The sequence below is a fragment of the Varanus komodoensis genome, unplaced genomic scaffold (genome assembly GCF_004798865.1).
Source record: "Varanus komodoensis strain SLA01 unplaced genomic scaffold, ASM479886v1 scaffold5, whole genome shotgun sequence".
Classification (NCBI taxonomy): domain Eukaryota; kingdom Metazoa; phylum Chordata; class Lepidosauria; order Squamata; family Varanidae; genus Varanus; species Varanus komodoensis.
The window spans coordinates 35974896-36000208 of NW_025336087.1; the positions used below are offsets into that span (position 1 = coordinate 35974896).

Consider the following 25313-nt stretch of genomic DNA (forward strand, 5'->3'; position numbering starts at 1 on the left):
CAATGGCCGTGTCAGATTCAGCTTTCAAAGGGAAATGGAATTGGTAACAGACTGACAAATTGGCACTGCAGCAGTAAGTACTCTGAAAAGGAGACTCAAAAAGTGGGGGAGTCAATAACCCCCATATCTGAAGTATCTGAAGACTTGCTGAAATGTTGAAAATTGTCAGTTCAATGCTTTAAAACTAGTGGATTTTAGCTTTTCAATGGTTTAGCATTACCGAAGAGGTGATATTTTCACCACCCCTTTTGGTGTATTTACTTTCACTGGTTTTTTCACCTTTATTTTCCAGGAAACACCTAGGCAATTGGCAGCTGCCACCTGTGCACAAATTAGCCTATATGTAGTCCCACCTTGTCAGTTTCCATGAATGTTATCTGTTCTAGTTCTTTCCTCCCTTTGGCAGCTGAAATTTGCAAGGCCATGACAAGGCAAGGCAACTTCTGTCTGACTGCTATACATACACTGTTGCAAACCAGGGAAAGACCAGGAGGAGGAGGAGAGGGAGGGGGAGATGACAACGATGATAACGATCAACAGAATTGTACAATTTTAGGAGTCAGAAAAAGACATATCAACTGTGCTGCTTAGAAGATGCTTTAAAAAATAGATTACCAAACCCAAAGGGGTAGCATTTGGAGTGAGGAGACTATTTGAGTGTCCCTACACAGGACAAAGGGGGAAGAAGGGAAAAGCAAGTTACCCTGAGCCCAGAACTTATATCACAAGGTGCCTTAGCCAATAAGTGTGGAAATGAAAATAATCTTTCCATTCTTGTCACTTACAGAGATTGCATATTTGCAATCACAACCCAAAGACAAGTGAACTACTGTTTCTCCCTCCCTCCCTCTCTCTCTCTCTCACACACACCCCAGCATCTCTTTACCAAAAAGTTTGCCATACAATAGTTCTCTGTAGCCTGTGCTTCATCTTACAGATTGTTATAAAGAGGCTTTGCCTCCAAAGGAAGAAATGCATTCTGGCCAAATCCTCTGGGTGAGTTCAGTAAATCCATGTGCATACATAACAGAGATAAAGTAAAGCAGCACAGTCTTTTTTTTTTATTGCGCTAATACTAGGGAATGGGCTCAATTTAGAGTTTCAAAGTTCTTCATGGAGCCTAAGCAGACAGAACAAACATACTGAAAAGGCCCTTCTTTAGGTATATAGTCATTTAAAATTACATTTTGGTTCCCTTTAAGGATGAAATGCTCAAATTTATTAATTTAATTTCTATACCACCCAATAGCTGAGCTAAGAATACTCTGTTCAATCTGCTGGCTTGGAATCACAAGGAACTTGGTCTGAGATCAGGGTGTGCTGGTGCGAGGCCCTGAGTGGGAATGTTGTGAGGTGTCGTCAAACCAGGTTCCCAGTCACCAGGTTCCGTTCCTCCCATGCCACCCGCAACTGCAGGCCTTGCAGAGGGAGCTCTGGCTTCATAAATATGCTTTCTCATAAATATTCAACTGAGTGAGCTCTGGTTTCAAGGGCCCACCTGGGCAGCTATGCCTGTCCTTCTAAACAGCCAAACAGCTGCCCCTGCCCCCAAGGCCAATCCCAGCACAAGGTGAGCTCCTTATTCTGAAAATCTGGCCAACCTCAGGTCTCCATCCAAACTCTCCAGATAGTAGCATCATACTGCCTTAACTCCTTTTCTCTGACTGCCAGTCATTTGGTGGTTTCCCGGTCTTCTCCCATTTCCAAAAGGGAGAATTGCCTTTTCTAAGGTGTGGTTATTAGTATTTAAGCTGGTATTTGGAGTATTTTGGCCCTGTCTTTTTAAAATTAGGCCGATCCACCACTGGAATGTGACACCAAACACTTCTATGAAAATGATTTTAGCTCTTGGCAATCCTATGGCCTCTAGACAACATCTGAAGAGCCGTAGGATAATTCAGATTCCCATATGCAAAGTCGGAGACAGTGCTCCAACTTCAGAGGGGTGAATCTGACTTGCCCTCTCATACCTTGCAGCTGGTACAGAAAGAACCATGTTGGCTGCCTCTCTGAGGTTCAGAACACAATCCTTAAGAAGGAAAAAAATGGGGCATTTGGTTGGTGAGGAGGAGGAGAGACTGGAGAGGTCAGGATATAGACTACCTCAAGGCTTTTCCAGTCTCCTTAACTCCTCCCCAAAACTCTTTTTATCTGTCTAGTCCAGTGAAAATGCAAGGTGTGAAGATAAAATGGTGAAGATCAGCTCTACCACTGTTCTGGCCTTGCATGGGATGATCATAAGCCTCCGAATTCAGTGGCTTACAATCATCCCTCTAGGACTGCACCCTAACGGCTTCCTTCTATTAAGTACTGATTTCGTATTGCTGCCTTGGATCTTGCTGACTCAGAACCCTCCAATTCTTTTTTGCTGCTCTGGTCTTGCCTTCTGCTTGATGCTGACTATGCACCTCCTTCTGATCATGTATCACATGGACAGTCAGATCCCTTTATCACAGAAACTGGTGACCCAAGGCCCGAATGCCAATAAACCTGGGATACTAAGTGCTTCACCTCAGAAGACTAAATAATATGTTGTGAGCCGCCCCGAGGCTTTGGCGAATGGGGCGGCATAGAAATGTTTTAATAAATAAAATAATCAGCAAGAAAGTATGGGTGCAATTGATGGAAGAACCGTGTGACAAAACCTAAACACGTAAAAATCAAAACCCATGTATTTCTAGCTAGAAATATCTAAGCATGATGAACAGCTGGGCAGAGCCTGGGTCCTTTTCTAACACCAATGGGTGCAACCCTTAGAATATACATAAACAGGACTGAGCTGTTGTGGTTTGTTTCTTTGTTTCAGACATTTTTATTCCCCTCTGAAGCGAAAAACACTGCCAGAAAAGTTTATACAAATTCAGTCATGTGTGAGTTTGTCCTTTCCCTTAGGCCTTTAAGCCAAGGTAGTGATCCTATGGCTCCTGCCACAGCTGGAAATGATCACGTGAGCAAGGTTGGTTTGGGCTGTGGAAGCTTCCATGGCCTCACCACCCTGCCTCATTCACAGAAACTCATGTGGGGTCCAGAGAATAATAACTTCCCCTCAGGACCCTCCTGGGTTTTCTTAAAGCTTATTTCATCTTAACACAGAAAATCTGCTATCTGCTACGGGGGGGGGGGGGGAGGTATTCATTTGGAAACCTTTTTTTTGAAAGGGACTAAAAAAGGGGAAAAAAACAAAATAAGAAAAGAAACAAAGGGAAGGAAAAAAAAAAAAAAAAAATAATGCATTGAATGGGAGAATAGAAATCTCTGGAATAAATACATTTGGTGGGGAAAGATAAAATGTCCTACAGAAAGGTTCATTCTATAGTAACTGTCACTTTTAAAGCATTCCATGCAAAGAGAGAACTACCACAAGTTTCAGAAAATTGTTGGTTATGATATTTAACTAACTTTTAATGACTCTTCCTTCAAAAATGTGCTAAAGTATGTAAGGGTTATTAAAAACAATGATATATTAATCTGCCATTTCAATTTGAGGACTGGTTCCTTTGGTGATTTTAAGATGTTTTCAATGTTTGCATTTATTTAATTACATTTTTCCTATTACTGTGTTGCACTGACCCGTTTGAATGAGTCAGCAGGATACCGAATTTTAGAAATAAATTAATTCAGTAATTGAAAAGTTGGCAATCCCTTTCTTAATCTTTAATTTTGGATGTGAGAACACTCACAAGATATTTAATCTGATATAAATGAATATGGATTAATATGCTATGAAGAAAAAGTGTGGAAAATTCCTTTTTTAGCATGCTCCAATCTTTTAGTTAATCCTGTGTACATGTTAATGAGTTCTTAGTCAAATAACTTGATAAAAATACAGACAGGATACTGGTGATTCATATTTGTAGTTGCTGGAAGAATCTCAAGATTAAAATTGTTTTGACATATTTAGGGCACAATTGCATGTATGTTTAAACTATCTAGACCTGCATAGGATTCTAACATTACCCAATTATTACCACAATAAAAGTTTACCAAACTATATTCAAGACACTAGGAAAAACTCTTGCTGAATTCAATGGAGCTTATTTCCAAATAAACATGTTTGCACTGTATGTCCTAAATAAAAGGATATGGTGAGCGAGGTATTCTCTTTATCTTCCCATGCATACTTCCAGGAAAAATAGTGTTTCAGACTTGAACAGGTAAATTAGGCTATTTTCAGAGTGTAATCAGTTTCATGCATGTACACGCATCAGTCATTGTATCCAGTTTCTGCATTAAGCTGCAAATGTTTGTAATCTACACAAAGTTCATTTAATCCAAACATTAGTCCAGGAGATATGGATCCGGTCAGTTTATTTCAATTTTTTTTGGTGGCCAAATTCTTAAAGCATCTGTAATTTAATTTATCCTATTACAATAGGATAACATTTATTTTTTTAAATCACTTTTTAGGGTGTGCCTTCATAAAGCAGCATACAGAAAAGAACACAGTCAGATACATGGCAAATCAGCCACAATAGTAAGCATACAAAATATATTGCAGAACTACTTTTTGACCATACAAGCAATTACAAATTCAGCTGAATGCAGTCTTGAACAGAAAAGTCTTTACTGCTCATTTAAATGCCTGGAGAGAAGCAGTCAGACCCTTTCAATAGGAAAGGAGTTCCATGGTTTTATGAAATCACAATCAGTGTTACTGGAACTCTTAGCTATGTTTGCTGGGCATGCTGGGAGTTGTAGGCCTCCCCACACCCCTGCCGCCCTTTTGAAACATGCATAGATTCCACCATAAGTGAGCCAGAATGAAGTGGCATGATCAGATATGTAACTCTTTGAGGGCAGGAGTGACAGAAGTATAGGAGCACGGACTTACAATTTTTCTGGTAAGACTATGATGGCCTTTACAGTTTCATGATGCACAAAAAGTGATTTATTTTTCAGGAATCTGTAAGAGAGACAGGAACATGGGCAAGGGAAAGAAATCCTCTTTTTTACATGAAGTGCTTTGTTTCAACCTGAGATAGTCATGAATGAGCAGAAGTTAACCAATTGGCTCTCACCTGCCCTTCTTACAGTCAAAGAAGCTCCACTGCTGAATTGTTTATCATTGCTGAACTGCTATCTGGACACAGATAATATTGGATTGTTGGAGGAGAGACAACCCAGAGTTAGAACCCATCATTTGCTCTCAGGTTCTGCTTCCAACTCTTTCCCCCAACAACCCTTAGAAGAGTTCAGGTGGAGCATTCCAGAGTTGTTTAGCTCCGCTCAGTTATGGCACACTCACCTGCTCCCATTTCTTTCACAAAAACCTGTGGTTTAAAAAAAAAGTGTTGTGGCATACAAATTGGGTCAACGATTTAGAGCAAAGGCTGTGTGTTGTCTTTCTACAGTTCTGGCAACAATACCTCAGAGCAACACCAAGATACCTGTCACAATGACATCATGTCATTCAAGCTGAGCTGTAAATAAGTCTTAAAGTGCCCTTTGATATCAACCTGGAGTGTATGAGTGAGCACCGAGCATGCATCTTTACACCTGCTTTGGCACCAATGGGTTTGTCATATCGCCCCCGCTTTCCCGTGACATTTTTGGCATTCCCATATAAAACATTCAGCAGACCGTTTGTTTTAAGCAACCAAAAGAGAGCACCCAGGGAGCCAACATTCTCTATGAATATTTTAAGCTGTGTAACAGGCCCGGCTCCTTCGTGTCATTAAAAGAGCCGGATCGTGGTCTGTTGCCCTGGAACTCTCTCCCATTTCTGGTTTGGCTGAGTTGTAATTAACACTTCCTTTCTTAAGCATGTCTAAATCCCACCACAAGAGCCTCCTTGATGTTAAAAAAAGGCAAAAAGCTTTCCAAGTCAAAAAGCATCTGTTGAGCTATTGTTAGAATGCTTTCTCATGCCTTATTTGAGTAATCGCTTTCCTCTATGATAAGCTTGTTGAACAGGTTTTATTTATTTTTTTCCTTCCTCTTAACTAGTTTGTAGTTGAGAGAGGGATGTGTCTTCCTGGCCTGGGGTGTTCTGCCCTCCCTCCCTCGCTCCCTCCCTTCAGCGCAAAGAGCCAGGAAACAATACCAGTTCAAGCATGCTCAGGTTAGCTAGAGACTAAAAAAAGGCTGTTCTCAGTTTGTGCTCTGGGGTTGCAAAGCAGTGTAATGTGACAGAGGAGAGAGAGAGAGAGAGAGAGAGAGAGCTGGGGAAAGCTTGAGGTGAATCCTGGTAGGGCTGGGAAGAGAGGGGCTCACGGAGCCAAGCAGACAAAAGGGGACTCTTTTCCGATGGTACTAATGCCTGATCTACAGCATGATGGAGAAGAACTGAAGCCTGTCAGAGAGGCCAGTAGAAAAGAAAAAGCTGCCTTAATCCAGTGAGTATTTACAAAGTGACGTATTGTTTAAAAGAGGTCTATGCTTGTCTGTTGACAAGTCCAGCTATATGTATCTATACATCTAAGTTCACTTTATGAGCAGATCACTTTACAAGTTTAGCCAGCAGCTCTGCCTTTCTTTCTTCTTACTCAAAACTTGCAAACAAAGCCAGGGCACTACTTGTCAGTGGGTGCTGTGTGGGAATGAATGACTAGTTCAGGTTGTCATTGTGAGTGTTTTTTGCACTACTGGCCTTTTGGGTAGTTCAAAGGGTGACAGGTGAGGTTTTAGGGCAGTTTTCGTCTGTGAATACGGAAAAAATATGAACAGAAGAGAATAAAATAAAATGACTTAAGTTATGTGATCTGTGTAATATTGGAAAAGGAATGGATTCTCCCAAGTTTTTCATGTCACGGTGTATAAAGTTTCATTATACAAAGTCTGATTGTGTCTCATTCTCACTTGTGTATATATACATGAGACAGCATCACTTGGTCATTCTTAGCTCAACATTCCCCAACCTGGTGCTCTTCAGATGTTCTAGACTACAACTCCCACCATCCTTGCTCATTGGTTATGTTGGATGGGGCTGATGAAGTTTGTAATTCAAAGGTATCTGGAGGGTTCCAGTTTGCTAAAAGCTGTCTTAGCTGCAAGTATGTTATAGTTCTGTCAAAAGCATTGTACCTGAGATGAAACGAAGTGAGCAGAAACTGATGATGACTTGATCTGTGATGTTTCTTTCACATTTCCCAGTCTTCACTGGTGCTGTACGTGAGCGATGAAGACAGATGTGAACACCCGTGCTTAATTTCTGTTTCCACGTATGGCTATGTAGTACAGCGGCTTGCATTAGGCTGGTTGGCAGATCTCATTGTGTGGTGTTATTTTATTTTCTGTGCTGTGTGTGAAGACAGGGTAAAAAAGGCTGCAGTTGGACTGAGATATTAAGGCTCAGCCTATGGTGATTGGGTTTTAAGTCAGGAATGGCCAGCTGTGCTGCCTGAACCCAGAAGGAGAGTCTGTTAACTGTTCTGTCTGGTTCAGACAGCATGGCAAGCCACACCTGGTTTATCTTGCTATGTGAACCCAGTGACTGCCATGGATTTGACCCTGGACAGTATTATGGATTGGCCTGAGGCAACAGGGTATCTCACTTATCTGGATATTATCTCCTCCCTAATTGATAGCCAGGTGAAATTATTGCTAGTTTCCAATTCAGTAATAATGAAGGTATGCATGAAGCATTTTTCTACATGAAGCTCTTAATCAACTGCAAATCTGCTGTACCTACTTCCAGTTTTGCTGCAAGATTAAGATCTAAGAAAGAGCATTTCTTTCCCCCTGTGTAACCTCTGCATGGCCCTTGTATAGCAGAAGATACAAAAGAAAAGGGCACTTTCTTTCATTTTCACAATTAGGTGCTACATGTTCCCTTCTCTTAAAAAAAGAAAAAAAGAAAAAGCTTGTCAGAAGAGCTAGTTATACCCAGAAGCAAAACCAGAAAGCCATGACATTATCTAAAGATCGCATAAACTCCATATAGGCAATAAGGAGTGCACAGTAAATGCCTCATGTGGAAAAGCCCTGAAAGCTCTTGTATTGTCCATAGGATTTACATTCAGTGGTTTGCGATTATATAGATCTTAGGCCGGACTTAATCTGCAAGATAAGAAGAGCTTTGATTGCTCTGTTTTCCAGGCAGCATATCTTGCAGCCAAGGGGTTGTGGGGGAAACCGGTCATGCTGGCATATCTGCCACCCACTCAGACTTTCCTACTTCCTCTGAGTTTAGAGCTGCAGTCCTCACAGTACTTGGTGTGAGATAAGGCTGGGTGCAGGGAGGGCGAATGAACACATTTTCCCACCAACAAAATATTTAAGGTCGGAGGGTCTTGAATGGGCCATTAGGACCCTTTTGCTTGACCAGGACCTGCTGCTGAAGGAGATGGAAATTTCTAGACCTGATTTCTTGAGTTGGATAAACATAAACCATCTCCTGTTTGGACCATTCCTGGGGGACTGTTGAGGTGAAAACCTGCACTTCAGAATCACTGAACTGCGAGGATGCAGGGAGGTGCTTCTATATCCTGGCTTTAGGTAGCCCCATCTAATGCCTAGCTGCAGAGGCTTACGGGCACCAAAGAGCATCCATCCTATGAGAGGAAGTTCAGTAGGCCTGCATGCTTACTCCATTTGGCAATAAGCACAATGAACGTCCATTTGCTTCAGCTCAAGCCCTTCAGTATTGCTTGCGCCATTGGAAGGGGCATGACAAAAGTGCTGAAGAGGATTCATGATGGGAAAGCAAGAGGCAAGGGGCTCCTTCGCTTTTGCCCGGCGTCCAGTGTACAAAGTTCTGCTATCTCTTTGTGAACATATCACGTTACTAGTGTCACATGCATAGAGGACTCACAACCCTCTTTTAATGAAGGCAATTCACAGTAATGCCATTCATTTTGTATCCTGTACCAGTGGCTTTCTCCAAGAGAAATTATAAATCCTGGGCAAAGTGCAAGATTTCAAAGTAATATGCTTAGTAACACCGGTGTATTAAAAATATAAGAATATATGCAGAATGCTCTTGTCTTTCCATTACCCCTTATTTTTTCATGCTCTGCGCAGAAGGGGATCCATAAAGAGAAACATAAGATCTGCATGAGAATTTAGCCAGAAGATAAACCCTGAAAATCATATTCTTGAAGAGTTGCTCTTGCAAGTCTGCTTTAATAAGGGACCTGCAGTTGTAGCTCACTGGCCTTTCATGCAGGAGGTTCCGTGTCTCCTGCAGCTAGGATGAGAAAAGCTCCTTCCTGAAGCCCTGCACAGTTGCTGCCAGTCAATGCTGACAATCCCTGACTGGATGGAATAAAGGCTTGACTCACAAGGGTTTCCTCTGTCCTGTGTCACGTTAATTACTCTGCTTAACCTCCTCAGATTATGGCAGGGTAAGAAAATTCCCAAGTACTGCCGTTTCCTCTCCATTTTAGCCACCCTCTGTGCCATTAGCCTTCCAGACACATTAGCTAAGGGAGAATCCCAAAAGTGAACTGGGCAAGCCTCCATCTAGTTCTATTTTTCAAAGGCAGGGCCGGGCAGGAATAGTAATGGGTCTGGACAGTCAAGTCAGTCCAAAATTGGAGAGCAGTCGCTCTTCTTTTATCCAACATATAACCACACAAGTTGGAGATTCCCAGGGAAGGGGTGATTTGAGGGGTTCCTGAGTGGAGGGGGAGCAAATCTGTAACCTCCTAAAAGCCATGAGGTCCTCACAAAAGGAAGGAGGTTTGGTCACCTTCTCCAAACACCCAAATTCAGGCTCTTGGATCAAGCCAGTAAATGCTGTATTTTCTAAGAAGAATTGTTTGAAATAACTTTTTTGAGGGGTGGAGGTGAGGGGGTCACATAACACAGCTCCTATCCTGGATTTTATCCCAGTTTTCTCTCTTCCTCCAGCTTAAGAATACGCATGGGGGCTGGCAGTAGTGAAGAAGCGAGGATATTCATAGCATGCTGCCTTGCCTTTGAGTTGCTTTTTTCTCTAGCTCTTGTCTAGATAAAACCTGTCATGCAGAAAGCTCCCACTTGTCTGCAAGAGGCCCTAAAGAGTATGAATGCCTAACATATTTGGCTTAGGCAACTCTCCATGTAAAAGTCTGTCACTTGAAGGTCAGTTTCTCTCTGTGAATGTGAAGCGCTTAATAGCTCCTAGTAAATTTAGTAGTTCGCCCCACTGTTGTTGTGTAACTTATGGGCCATCATGTTGGGTTGCCACCTCTGTGTCTAGAGGAGGTTACAGCTTCAGGTAGAGAGAGGCAGGCATTTCCATTCTAACATGCAGCAAACGCTCAGGAGCTTGCCAGTTTAATTTCAAGTGTCATCAAAAATGGTACGTTGCACAGAAGAATACATATGTGGCAAAGCTTTTATGCGACCTTGAAACAAAACAAAAAGAAAAATTAGACCTGTTTTTATGGACTTGTATGAAGTTTGATGACTCTTTGTGCTTAGACAAATTATTCTAAGGGACTGGGACAAATGATAATCTGCCTGTTAGGGTGCAGTCATCTGCTGACCATCCCACTGTCCATGGGCACTTGCTGAAAGAAAGGTCCAGGCGTCCTTCATTGCATCTGATGCTTTGACCCAGCTGGCTTTTCACCTACACGTGCTTCACCTCCTGCTGCTCCCTTGAAACTTCCTGCCTTTTTCCCACCCAAAATAACTGTCCTGTCCATATAATAAAAACCCTGTCCCTACAGGTTCTTTAAAGGCTTGTTCAGACTTGAAAGCTCACATAAATCTATGTTTTTTACAAATGGATATGCAAATTTGTGCTGCTGTGAGCCCAAAGCCTGGACCCTTCTGGTACCCAGCATAGCCCCAATTCAAAACTGAACAAGGAAACTTTGCCATGCAGTATGGAGGGTGGGGCACGATTAACAAAGAGTGTCTACTGGGATATATGTAAGATAAGTCATCTACATGATGGCTATAACCCTATGCAGACTTACTAGTGACTTAATGGGACTTATTTCTGGGGAGACGTATATGCGATCGCACTAGACGTTTTCTCTTAATGTGTTGTACAGTTGACTGGTCCTGTGGCAATATGTGTATGCAAAACATTGTCAAATATCAGTTCATATAATGTGATCTCGACATGCATGTCAAGGGAGGTGGTTGAAGCCCCATCGGTGAGGGTGTTCAAGGATAGGCTGGGCATGCCCATGGTGGGCAAGTTATGAGTGGAGCCGGCTGGACCCGGAGGTCAGACTAGATGGCCCTGGAGGCCCCTTCTGACTCACTCTGTTTCCATGTTTTTATGTTTGTGTCAATAAATGAATCTCCATATATCTCAGGCTCAATTTACTTTCTAGTATCCTGTGAGTTTCCTGGACAGTGCAGAGCAAAACATTTTCAGTCCAGGGGCCATACTTCTTCTGGGATAGTCTGTAGAGGTCTATAGTAGCTGAAACCAATCTTTCACCCTGTCCAAACCAACCAAACAGGGTGAAAGAGAAAAGGGTCAGAGCAGCCTGCCCCCCTCCCCACACACACACACACACGTCCTTTCCTCCTTCCTCTCATTCCCTTTTATCACTGCCTGTGTCTCTTTTCTCTCTCTTTACCTGGCATTCCCTTCCCTCTTCCCCTCCCCCTCCCCCTTTTTGCCTTTCCTTTCCTCCCCACACACAGGAAAGGGATAGATTGTTGTTGCCAGAGGTCTGAACTGATTACTTAGTGAGGCCTTTTGACATTGTACTGAAGGACCGAAGGCTGCAGGCTGCCCAAATTACAAACTTGTTTTCTGCCTAGGCTCCGATGCCCAGCACAACGGCACAGCAGGCAAATATTTAGCATGCCAAGTATTCCTGAAACAGCGATGTCATAATAGGGAAGCTTCACAGGCTAAATGCTCTTGTGCAGCCAGTAAAAGAACAGTTGGGAAAACAGTTGGCTACCCTCAGGTTATGTAAAGCAGTGTGTGCTATCCTCTGTAGGAGCACGGTGACAGGCCCAGCGTGTCCACTCTAGAGGCCTGTGTCTAGCCCAGCAGAAGACAACCTACATCTTCCAGAATTGTTGAGTTCCTTCCCGAGGAATATGGCTGATCAGTAGCCATGCTCTTGGGGCTGGTGGGAGTCTAAAACTTCTATCAGGGCCTGGGTTGCCTAGCCCTGGATTAGGTTGAAACAGCCAGATTCTGTGTGAAAATGTTTTCCCAAGTAACTAAAACTAGAGGCATCACTGCAGGAATTATATGCCTTATGAAAAAAAATACATGTGGTCCCTATTCTTAGTGTAAAATGGATTAATACCAGTTCTTTGAACTAATTATTTTCCTGACAGAGCAGATGTTGTATAATGGTTAGAATGGTGGACTCAGACTTGAGAAACCTGGCCCCAGTCCCGACCTTGCCACAAAGCTTATTGGGTGACTTTGAGCTAGTCACTGACGCTCAGCCTAACCTATCTCACATCACAGAGTTGTTTTGAGGATAAAATGGACAGAAAGATGTAAGCCACCTGGGATTCTTTACAGGAAAAAAGCAGGATATAAATATAATAAATAAATAATTTCTCCTGTGTATGAAGACAGAAATGCTGTTACAAATAAAAAGAAACTCATAGTGTTCACACCACTATGTATATGGCGCCATTAATGGGCATGAAATGGTACAAAGTTTCCTGCCTCAAGGAGCTTACAATCTAAAATTTGAGGGTGAAAAAGACTTCAGAAAGGATGGAAGAGGGAAAGAGGCAAAGGTATCAATGAACAGAGAGAAAAAGAACCCGAACTGGAAAAGGAGCAATATGAGTCTCCACTATTTTGACAGATTCCATAGTGTGATCTGCCCCAGACTGGGGCCTCCAGACATCTCAGACTACAACTACCAACATCCCTAAGCCAGCCAGCATCTCCAGATGTGTAGTTCAACACATCTGGAAGGCATCAGGTTGGAAAAGACTCTCCTGGTGTGCAACGTGGTTTGTCTTAAGGACAATTAGGACTGTCTCTCCCCCACCTGTTACAGCCTTTTCCTCCAGAAACTGAAAAATTCCAGGGAAGGAAAGCTGCTACTTGGGTAATGTTAGACATTTTGCTAAGTTGCTAATCGTGTTTAGAATCAGGCTCTGTTCTTGTCATGTGAGTATAAGTAATCAGCTGTGCGAACACACACAACAACATTTTTTTGAAAGTCACACAGCGGCAAGTGGAAAGTAAGTTTATGTGATTAATGATTTTCTTACTTAGGAGGAAGTAGTAACATTTCAACACTGTGACAACAGTGAATTCTTCGTGTTGCCCAACAAGGAAGAAAGAAAATAAACTGTGGCGTTTGTAAATATTGCACACTTGGTGAAAAAAATGCTGATCCTCACAAATCCTACATGAGCAGGTGCCTGTAAATTTGTGAATCTATTTATTGACCACTTGATGTATTAAATTGCTACCCTGCTCCATCTTAAGGAATAGGTGCAAACTATATATCAAAGCTGTCACAAGTGCTGAGAAAATCCTGCCACCATGTATCCCACTTTTCAGAGGGTGGTCCTCTTTTTAAAGGTTTCTTCCATTTGAAAAGCTGTCCAATCCAAGCCTGCTTTAAAGCAGACTTTAGGACCCATATGAAGAGGGAAGTTGCCCATCACCTGTTAGCACCTGGACAGAACACTGAACTCAGGTTTTCCTGCTATGGTGCCAGCAGCTGGTGCATTGCATCTCTAATTAAACTGTATCATTTCTAAATGTTTATCTATACATATCAATTAGCATATTAAATGTCATACAAATGTGTCCTTTTTTGTCTTCTTTTTTTGGTGGACACCCTGCCACCAAGCTAATCACCCCAAGTCAACTCAAATATTTATTTGTTTGTTTTTTATTGCATTTGTATGCCATCCCATAGCCCAAGAGTTCTCTGGGCGGTACACAAGAAACTGAAACAACAATATAACATAGCTATAATAAAGTTAAACAATACCATCTAAAACCACATAAAATCCAACTAATATAAAGTGCAAAAACAGGAGGATAATATAGACAAAAATAAAACCAGCAGCAAAAAGCAAATAAAACCATGATCTAAAAAGAGGCACTAAAGAAAAAGGCTGTTATGTGACCGTGAAAACAAATGAGGGTGCAGTCACACCTCTTTCAGAAGAGAGGTCCTAAGATGAGGTGCAATAACAGAGAAGGTCCATTTTCTAGCCAATCCCCCCCTCACTTCATTTGGCAGCGGTTCACAAAGGAGGGCCTCCATTGAAGATCTAAGTAGTCTGATAGGGATTTATTATGTTCCTTCAGATATCCTGTTCCTTCAGATACCCTGGTCCCAAGCCATTTAGGGCTTTGTATAACTAGTGCATGGATAACTGGCTCTGCTCATCCAAGTAGGAATGCAGTTGGAAAATCAGCCTAAGCCGATAGAAGGCCTAAAGACCAGTCAAAATGGATCTAGATAATCCATTTCCTTCAAGAGTGCTTGGAGTTGCCCATCCACAATCCACTCAAGCACCTTGCCCAGGAAGGGAATGTTGGCTATAGGGCAATAATTATTTACATCCTCTGGATCCAGATGCAGCTTTTTGATGAGTGGTGCAACCACCACCATCTTTAAAGGGGCAGGCACCACTCCCTCTCTTAAAGAGGCATTCACCATTATCATGCAGTGCCCTGAAAGATAATAGTCAGTATTTAAAGTGCATTTCAGAGTACTCCACATTCTGCAGTGACACCATCCTATAGTAGGTCAGTGTTATTACCCACATATCAGCCCCATATGAGAAGCTGAAAGGGAGTGGCTTGGCCAAGCCACCCAGTGAGAAGATGATTACAGAGCTCTGAACCAGGGACTTCATGGCTTGCAATGTGAGCCACTATTTAGATGCACCACATTAGGTGGGATCCCTATCTGAACCTGAAGCACAGATGGCACAGTCCCTCTGGAAGACCATCCGGAGATGTTTTATGTCTCTTGTATGTCCCTAAGTGACACATAAGCCCAGACTTTAATGGGACTAAGAGGGTGCTCGCCTTTGCTGGGGTGAGCATCTTGTAGTCCTTCAGATGTGGTGTGGTATGTTGGTTAGAGTAATGGAGTGGGGACTTGTAAGATCTGGGTTCTATTCCCCACTTAGCCCTGAAGTTCACTGGGTGACTCTGGGCCAGTTCACAATTCAACCTACCTCACAGGTTATTGTTTTGAAGATAAATTAGAGCTATGTAAGTCACCTTGGGTTGTTCACAAGAGGAAAAAGGACAATGTGCAATGTGTAAATACAATGTAGTGGTGGTAGTAGTAGTAATACAACTCCCATTATTGATGACCATTCATGCCGATTGGGATGATGGGAGTTGTAGAGCAAAAGACTTTGCCTGAAAATCCTTTGGTTAGATGTTAGGATGTTGCCAATATGTTTGATCTGTTTCAAAGAAGCTTTTGCTCTCTGTCTTTCAGAGTGAGCAGTTAGCAGTTGATAGACACTTAAGAAAAAATAAGAAGAATATAAACATTTCTACCTATTTTTCATGATTCAATTTTACCAAAATGTCTATGAATCCACAAGTTTTCTTCCACTTTACTTTGCTTTTGTCTCCATGCATCTCTGTGTTTGCCACAACATTCAAACATGTTGCATGTTCATGCATTCTGCATCTCTGTAAACTGCTCTAGGAGTCTTTCCAAGTGAAAAACTGGGTCACGCTGGAAGCTAAGGCCTATTTCTTTCTAAACTTGCACAGCTTAGATGTTAGTTGATTTAAATCAATCAACTAACATTGTCATCCCATGTGGCCACCCCATAACGTTCTAAATTAGAGAATTAGAGCCACCCATGAAGACAGGTGGAGCACAGAGGGAAAGATTGAATGTCACTTACCCTACCCTCTAAAACATTCAGGCATCTCATTGTTCTACCCCTGCTCACAAGGAGAAAGGGCTGAGGCACTGCTCCAATTCCTCATATCCTGGCGGAGCCTGGCTCCTCCCCAACCTGCCTTGGAACACACACCCAATGGTGGCTCCAAGGTCAGTCTTGTGATCTCAGAGCTACATCTGGGAAGGAAAGAACCACACTGGCTGTGGGCATGGAGAGACAGCACTTCCCCTTTGGAGGCCCAGCTCCAATCTCAGAGTGCTTTTCTGAGGTTGGAACCAGGGTTGACTTTTCCCTATGGCCCTCTAGTCAGCATTGAGAGGCCAGAGGATTGCAGCATCACTAAACTTAGCTGTGAACCTAAATGTAATGACAAGGAAGTAAGGCCCTTTGGACATAATGGGACATGCTTCTACATGAACATCTGTCGCTTGCCCTATTTGTTCTTTTAAATGATTTATCTACTAATGTTTCAATTTGCATCATGAATCTCCTGCGAGGAGTGATGAGCTTCTACTGCTGCCTAATGACCATGTGTCTATAATGATGTTAATATGTTGTTGATCTAACAAGCATCTGTGCACTTAATTTCCAAAACCACCTCCACAAACCATCTGAAATTGGTGTGTGTTTACTTCAGATTGTTCAGTCCTCCCTTCTTCTGTACTAAATTATTGCACCTGTTTCAAAGAATCAGCTTATATAATCTCCTGAACAGGTACTAAATTTGGTTCTGACACAGACAGAAGGACTGCTTCCTGCCTTCTGTTTTGAAGACAAAAATCACTCATTGATCATCTACTATACTGGATGAGTTATTGGGAGTTCAAAGATATAGAAACAGAGCAAGTCAGAAGGGGTCTCCTGGGCCATCTAGTCTGACCCCCGGCTCCAGCTGGCTCCGCTCACAACATGCCCACCATGTGCATGTCCAGCCTATCTTTGAATACACTCACTGATGGAGCCTCAATGACCTCTCGTGGAAGCCCATTCCATATTTCATCTGGTATTTACATGTGTGTATTCTGCAGTTTCTGTGCTCTCTGCTCCAACTTCCCTGCCTTGTCATGCATCCAAGCAGTTCCCAGGAGCAAAATCCTGTCCTTTCCCTATTCTTGCCTGTCCTTTCCCTATTCTTGCCATAGAGTGCATTCTCCTCTTCTTGATCGGTCCACAGTGGTCCCAAGGTGGATTACCCCTTTTCCCTCCATAATGAACCCGCATGTCTGTGGTACTTACCAGCTACTCCAGGCACCACAGAAATTTTTATGAAAATAAAACAGTTTTACTGTGATTCCTTCCTTCTCCCTCAATGCATTTACACATTGTCTCCCCTTTTCCAAACTTAGACGGAGAAGAACACGTCACTCAGCTAATGAGAATAAAAGAAGAAATAACACTTCTGTTGCTAAGGAGCAAAGCGCAATAAAGATCAAAAGCTAGAAGTGATCATTTTCATGGCTGATCTTGCTAGAAGACACTAGGGTAGTCCCATACCAACAATGGTAAAATGGCAGTCCCAGGAATGAATGACAAGAGAAACTGTGGTGAACCATGGAAAGCTTAGAACAAAGTTCTTTCTGTGGTTTCAGAAAAGTAATCCTCCCATGCAGGAACTCCAGATCTGGGTCTGAATGATGCCTGAGTGTATATGCATAGGATTGCAATGTAAATTCTCTGTCAATCAACAAATGAGGATTTATTAGTCAATCTACTGTAATAACAAATACTCTATCAAACCTATTTCCGCAAATGTTACATCATGCTAATGCTTCGCTTCAGATGTGCCTATGATCAAACAGAGCAGCACTATCTCAACAATTCAAAGTACTGGTTATTACCTTTGAAAACCCTAAAGGTACAATCCTATGCAAATTTATACTGCATGCACTAGGCATGCTGGGAGTGGTAGGCCTCTTTGTTAAATCTAAACTTGCATAGGATTGTGTCCTGAGTGGCTTAGGACCAGGACTATCTTTGCCCTATGATTCCTGCCCATTAGTAAGTCCTAAATACATAAAATACATGTATTATTAATCTATTTTATTATTTACTACCATAAATATACACTCAAAAAGTTAAATTTTGTAAAACATTTTAGTCTGTTAAAGAACTGTGGACTACACACTCTGTTTGGGGAGACCACACTCTTTGTCTCAGTACGAGCCATCCTCACATTTTTTGTCTTTCATTGTGCAGTGTATCATGCATTTCTCGCAACTTTTGCATCTTTAAAATGCAGTAAAATGTCTCCTGTAATCATGGGTCCAAAGCATAGTGCTTCTAGTGCCTCTGAAAGTGCTCCCAAGAGGCAAAAGAAACTGAAGACCTTGCAAGAAAAGGTTGAATTCATAGACAGGCTTCGCCTGCCATTATGGCATCACTGAGTTGACCATTGACTAACCCAGAGAGCGGAGGGGAGAGAGGGATCAGTCCAGTATACATCTGGTCAATGGTATTAAGAGTTAAGGTCTGGGGGGACCTTGAGATATTGATGGTTTCTCCACTTTTGTGGGGGTCCTGCGCTCCTAGCCCCCTGAATGTGGAGGTTTGACTCAATTCTGTTCCATGAGATGTAGTGATGACCACCCATTTGGTGGGCTTTAAAAGGTGCTTAGGCAAATTGATGGAAGAGACAGCCATCCATACCTTCCAGGCTGTATGTTCCCTCTATTACCTGAGACAGTATGCCTATGAACACCATTTCCTGGAGAAAATGGGTGGGAGGGGGCTCTTCCCAGTGTGTTTTAGTTATAGAGTCCACTGCATGAGCAAAATGCTACATGAGAAAACTTTTTGCCTGATCCAGCATGACTATTCTTATGTCCTCAGAGATAGCTATACCATATTACACTTGTTCTGCCTCATCTTTTGCTTTGGAATCATTTACGAAGTCCAGGTTCAAGGGAAAATATAGGAACTGTGCACAGGAAGTGTGCATCTATTGCACACACACTCACACGGACCTGGCAGGAAGATTCCCAGTATTGCTTTCTATGAGGTCATATGGGCATTGTCCTTTGCCAGTAGCTCTCATTCACTCAGATATCAGATCCTAAGGATGTTTTCTGTCTCCTCAGGTCAATAATATTAAAGTTAATATTAATATCATCATTTTCTAAATTTATAAAGTGTGAGTGACATGTAATTTTCACACCACTGGCTAAAAACTCTGCTTCCAATTGGTGAATGCAATTAAAATTTGATGTGGGTTTATTTCTTCCTAGTACATATCATGCTAGGATGGGGAAACAAATATTTTATGGAGTGACTGTCAACAATGCTATACATATTTTGGAAATAATTGACAGTTTCATTCTAGAACTGGCTTAAGTACATGATGAATTATTTTCCTGTTCGTGAAAATGTATGCGTCACTAATTTGACTTCCTGTACAGGTTGCTTTATGACTTCCTTTTAATTGCCCATGCACAATGCCATTCCAAATGCTTTGGTAATCTTAACCTTACTGTTACTGTAAAAATGAAGAAATGTCCTTCCATTCTTGGATGAGCTAATTACTCAGTCAGCATTTTAAATTACAACAGCAATTGCTGCTTTAATATCTGCAGTTTCACACGTACAGCTGTCAGAAAAATAGGTTCCTATCATATGACATATTTCATGAGGGTTAATAGCAAGTTACACAGAGCAGTACATTAATTTATACCAGGGTATTATTTAAAAGCAAAACATGCTTGGACAAAGTTAATTTTGAGAGAGTCTAACAGAAGTTCATATAAAGTTTGAGCAGTTAAATATAGATGCTCAGCTACAGTTTGTTAGGTCACTTTTATTTACGATTTCTCTAAACTTTCATGAAGTGGGGGAACTGTTTGGGCTATGAGATTTTGAAGTAAGGCACCTTTAAAAACCCTAATTAAATGACAATCCAAACATGTCTCTGTTTTCTCTTTTAAAACACTTAAATGGACACATTTTCCATAATGGTTTCTGTATTTCAAGCCCCTCTTTTTATTTGCCAATTTTGAATATCACATCAAACAGCAATTAGTTGCCAGTTGAGAAATCCAAAGTCAGAAATGTGCATGTAGGAAGGCTGTCATCTTCTTCTTCTGCAGAAGCCCATGCATGAGTAATTCATTATGTTTATCATCCACATTTTATAGCTTAGAAGTTCCACTTTGAAAGACACCGGGCTTCTTTGCAGATGAGGTCAATCAGATCAAGCCCTTCTGACTCCATGGAAGCAAAGGCAGGATGGAAATGCAAACTCACCTCTTTTAAATGGCAATGGCTGGGATTTGAAACACAGTTTTGAATAACAAGTTAATTCTACTCTGTAACTTTGCCACTGGGCCTAAACGTAGTTCATTATTATACACAGTTCTAAGCAATCTCCTCTCTCAACCATGCAAGTTATAACTAGCCAGTTCCAGTTTTGTTAACTGGACTATGTTAAGTATGTGAGAAACAACTTTCTGGGTTTTTTGCCGCATTGCTAGTTAGTTCCATTCAGTGACTCCACCGTGTCTGCATCACTGCTAGCAGTGGGGGAAACAAAGGTTAGGATTTATTTAGTTATTATATTTATGTCCCACCTGTTCCATATTTATGTCCCACCTGTTCTCCTTTCAAAGAACTCAAGACAGCTTACATATTTCTCCTCTTCCTCTCAATCCTCACAACCACAGCCCTTTAAGTTAGGTTAGGCTTAGAGTCTGAAATTGGCCCAAAGTTACCCAGTGAGCTCCATGGCTGAATGAGGACTAGAACCCAGATCTCCAGAGCCCCAGTCCTGCTCTCTTAACCACTACACCACACTGGGTTGAAAGTGGGTTGTAGAACGCACTAATTCAAAGATGTGTGAAGGAAACAAAGCATTTTCAATGCAATACAACCTGCCTACCAGGAGCCATGACTTTGTTTTTTCCTTCCATTATGGATGCCTTCAAAAATATAATATAAACTAGCTTTTAAATGTGGGCATTTCTCCTAAATACAAATGTTGACACCCAAGTTTTGGTCACTGCTTGACTAGGGACTGTATTGCAGTTTCAACAAGGCGGAAGAAAACTCAAATTTACAGTTTTTTATTAACTGCTCAACCTCAGTATAGAAACGGTCTTCCTAAAGAGGCACATACCATATGGTTTAGTTTAGATTGTGACAGTTTTTGCAACAGTGATAATGGTATGAATGTCCTTCCACTTTAGTGCAGGAGCGTGTTTAGCACCTTCACTGCTAGGGCAGCTAGTAAAAGTCCTCTTATTCTAGAGGCCGCTCATACCTGCTGAACTACTATTTTAAGATTCGTGCATTCATGGTGTAGGTGGCACTTCATTCTTCTGCAGTTCCTTGAGTTTTATTCCATTTTTAATCGGTTGCTTTCCTATGTGATATTATTGGTATTTATGCTATCAGCATGTAAGGCATCTCAAAGTTCTCTGGCCCAAGAGGGCAAAATACTAACACTTTAATAAATAAGTGCTAAAACCAACTCTCTTTCACAGCATGTGTCTTAAAAGTATGTCACTTTACATTTTTCCTTCCCCTTTTGCATTCCATTGTAAATATGAAACAAAAATAACACACTAAGTTCTGCTTTCTCAAAAGACTGATAAAAAATCGCAAAGCTCAGATAAAATCTCTGAAAAAATGCCAATATTATTGTCTAATAGAGAAGAAAATAAGCAGCTGTGATGTTGGGTAGTTTTATCCCCCAGTTGCTATGCACGAATTGGATTATTAATCCCATAGAAGAAATTCTGTTTATCAGTGCAACTACTAAAGCATCTTTCTCTCTCAGAAGTTCAGAAAGGGGAAAGTGGTTTTTGTTTGTTTACAGAGCTACTTTGCAATGGGAGCTTTTATTCTGGACTGCTGGGTTCCTAGAAAATGAGACATGCTGAATCAATTTCTTTGGGTGAAAACCTGTGCAACTGACTAGTTAAATAAAAAAAAAACCTCCTTGTTTTTCATTGCCAGTGGATACAAGCTTGAAGAATTCTTGAAGTTCAGCACTTTATATCAAAGGGAATGTAATTCAGGTTGTCCAAATGAAAATGTATTGGGATTGGGGAGAAACGGCAATGGTTTATTTCTTTTTCTTTTTTTTTTCACTTAATCCAAGTTTCATATTATAGTGCCTTGCAAAACTATTCATATATATGTGCACACACTTTGACTTTTCCACATTTTGCTGTGTTACAACCTGGAATTGAAATGGATTTGTGCACTTGTTGGTTATATAGATATTCTCCACTTTGCTGTGACATGCGTAAATGAGTCATGCCATTCACTGCCTCCAGGAGTCACATACTCTAAGAAATTGCATAGAGTACACCTTTGTGTAATTCCAGTGCGAGGTGATCCCAGATTAAATGCACCTGTTTCTAGAAAGTATGTTCAAAGTAAAAAAACAGTTTGTTGGAAAGTATGTTCAAAGTAAAAAAAAACCAGTATCCTGAAGACCAAGCAAGTATCAAAACAACTCTCAACAAAAACTATCAAAACAGTTCTTGTAGACAAGAACCTATCAGGGTATACATACATACACACACACACACACACACACACACACACAGGAAAAAACAGTTACGAGCATCTCTTGGACCAATATTAAATCCATTATTACAAAATAGAAAGAATATGGGTCAACCACTATTCTGTATACAGAAAGCCATCCAGCAAAACTCAGTGACTAGGTAAGGAGGACATTAGTCACAGAAGCAATCAAGGAACTACGGTAAATCTGAAACAGCTGGAGTAAGCAACAACTGAGATGAATGACACCATCCATGGGATAATTATCCCCCCGACATACCACAAAGCTGGGCTCTATGGAAGAATGACAAGAAGAAAGCCATTGCTGAAGCAAGCTCACATCGACACTCATTTGGAGTTCACAAAAAGGCATGTAGGCATCAAAGGAAACACAAGAGTTTCTCCCATTCAATGAGACCAACCTGAATTTGCAAAATGGAACATGTGGTGTAATGCAAAGCTAACAGTGTTCATTAGCCTGGGAACACCATCCCTACAGTGAATCAAAATGGTGTCAGCATTATGGAGTGGAGAAGCTTTTCCTCAGCACAGACTGGGAGATTCCACTAAGAAGGGTTACAGCTTTAATTGCTGCCAAAGGAGTTTCTACCAAGTATTGATTCAAGGAGGTGGAAGGGGAGTAGTTTTACAACCAGCAAGTGGCAGTTTGTTTTTTGTTTACTTAGCTTTTCTATCACAATAAAAAATACTGCTCATTCTCACAATGTTATATATTTTGCGTACATCAAGTGGTAACAGTGTCAATTAAAGCTGTTTCAATTTCAGGTTGTAAAATAGCACGTGAGAAAGTCAAAGGAGGTGAATACTTCTGCATAGCACTGTTCCAATCACTAAAGTTTATGATACTAAGCATGTTTAGATGGTAGGAAGTTCCACTGAAATAAGTGAAGCTTCCTTTGATACTATGATGGGGAAGAATTTTTTTTTTCAGTTCACATTCCAAAGTAAATTCACCTAATTCCACACTTTTTAAACTATAGTGCAAACCAAATTTCAGTTATCCTTTTAAATTAGCATATTCCAAATGTTGTGATGAAGTTTTCCAAGATGTATACAAAATGCGTATTAGATAAAATAAGATGTAAATATGCAGGGTATTAGGAAAAATGCAAAATAAATTCCTATTAAGCAACTTGCATCCAAATTGGGTGTATTAGGAGGATGTAAAAAATGTTTATGAACTTTCATACAATTTCAGCAGGGGCAGAAGGGTATTCTCAAAGTCTAAGGCAGGAGAAAATGTGAAAGTGGCTTGTTGGTGTTGTTTGTCATACATGTATTTAGGACTGAGTGCAGCACATTCCACATCTAACTGCTACTCAGGTCATTTACTGCCATCAAGCTGGGTCTATTCCTCTTGACCACAACTAACCAAACTCAATGAGGCAGCTGCTTCTTCTCTGATCTTTGCTGAGAATTGCATCTCATGTTGCTCAGAACAGATACAATATTTGCTCCTGCACTGGCAGAACAAAGCGGTCTTATTTCAACATACCACACAGCTTTCTTTATTTGCTTTGCAACTAGGTATTCTGCCTTCATCCTGTTCAGAAGAGTGAAAAGAGCTGTGCAGTGCTGAATGTACATATGGACACAATAGTCACTCTGTTCTGATACTGCCCTTTGTTTCCAAAGTTATCATTCCATATCTGGCCCTGCCATGTAGCAGCCTAAACGTGGTACCATAGGGTAAAAAGATGTGAATCACCCAAAACAGACATCACCAAACAGTGGACAAAAGAGGAAACTGATTTACATAGTATTTGCATAGGTTTATATGTATAGGTGTATGTTTAGAAATAATCTTTACATTTTAAAAGCAAAACAGTACAATTAAAATAAAATTAGGCTTGCAGTACCAGGTAAAAATGAAAATGGAATTTTAGATTCTATTTTTTGTAGTTGTAATCCCATTTTCAGCCTTGATGCTACGGTGTGACCTGGCCTTAGCAAACTGGTACCCACCAAATGTGCTAGACTGCAATTCTTGTCATCCTGAGCCGACTTGAGTATGGCACGCTGGCTGAGAGTTGCAATCTAACTCATCCAGAGAGCACAAAGTTGGGAAAGGCTGCTAAAACCAATTCCACATAATTCCATTGGCTTCAGATGCAGACTTCTGACCATTATCACACATAAATAAAACACCAGCTGGAGATGTGTAAGCTTAGCACTGCCTCAGGAGCTTGCACATCTCATAGGGAAGATAAATACAGCTTCTGCTGTCCATTTTTGAAAGGTGCATAGTGGTTCTCCACCTCTGACATGGCATAACATCTGAAGCCACTTTAACACAAGAAAAGGGTTTCGTTTTTTAATGCTTCTGCTGTTAAAACCTTAGAAAGCCAGACTGAACCAGTGCTAACCAGGCAGTTAGGCAGTGATTTTATCTCTTGTTAGTTCTAAGAAAGTGCATTGCCTTTCTGCAGTTCAGAGGCTGAAAATGGAGGAGAAGAAAAGAGGAAAAGTGGAAAGCCATCCCCTGGGGTGTCCCGACGACCACCTAGTGATGCTGAATGTTATGAAGACCAGAAGAAAGCTTTAACTTCACGGTAATAAAAAATACAAACAGCAGAAATGTCAACTATAAAAGCTCTTTGAAAGAAAACATTTAGAAGCATTGCTATATATTTTGTGAACAACACGGTCCTCTTAAAGTTTACTCACCTAAGCAGGTGTGCCTGTTGTTTGAATCAGAAAAAAGTCTTTGGGTAAAATACAGCATAACTCCTGCTTAGGGTAGAATCACTGAAATGAATAGCCTTTGAGTTCGTCAAGGTTAATTTAAGTCCCATACATTTCAATGGTTTTAATCTAAGGAGGACTTACATTGTTGAATTTTACATTTTGAATCAACAGTCCACACTTGCATAAGACCTTGCCTTCTAAGTTGGGTTACTTCCTAGTCCAAGCATCAGAAACATCTTGACTGAAGGTCACATAGAGGTTCTCCATCTAGCCCACCACTTTCTTTGTCAGACTCTACTCCTCTCCTAACCAGCTCATTGGAGACTTTGCTTATTGAGAATAACTCTCTTGCCATCTTTATAGCATCTCTGAACAGT

The 25313-nt window shown here is 41.2% G+C and overlaps 1 protein-coding gene across 14 annotated transcripts in view; it reads left to right on the forward strand.

The window, feature by feature from the left end:
• Positions 1–6015: 6015 nt before the first annotated feature.
• The window catches only part of GRAMD2B (GRAM domain containing 2B), a 66284-nt gene continuing 46986 nt past the window's right edge, over positions 6016–25313 (forward strand). For 4 of the 14 annotated variants that reach the window (XR_006416263.1, XM_044446061.1, XM_044446059.1 and 1 more), the window contains exons 1-2: positions 6020–6335; positions 24678–24800. Coding sequence is in view for 9 of the 14 variants with exons in the window: in XM_044446061.1 (XP_044301996.1) it covers positions 6247–6335; positions 24678–24800 (212 nt within the window). In the remaining 5 variants the exon portion in view is untranslated. Of the gene's footprint in view, positions 6336–24677; positions 24801–25313 lie in introns of all 14 variants that reach the window. The other 10 variants (XR_006416265.1, XM_044446065.1, XM_044446063.1 and 7 more) reach the window with 4 other exon arrangements.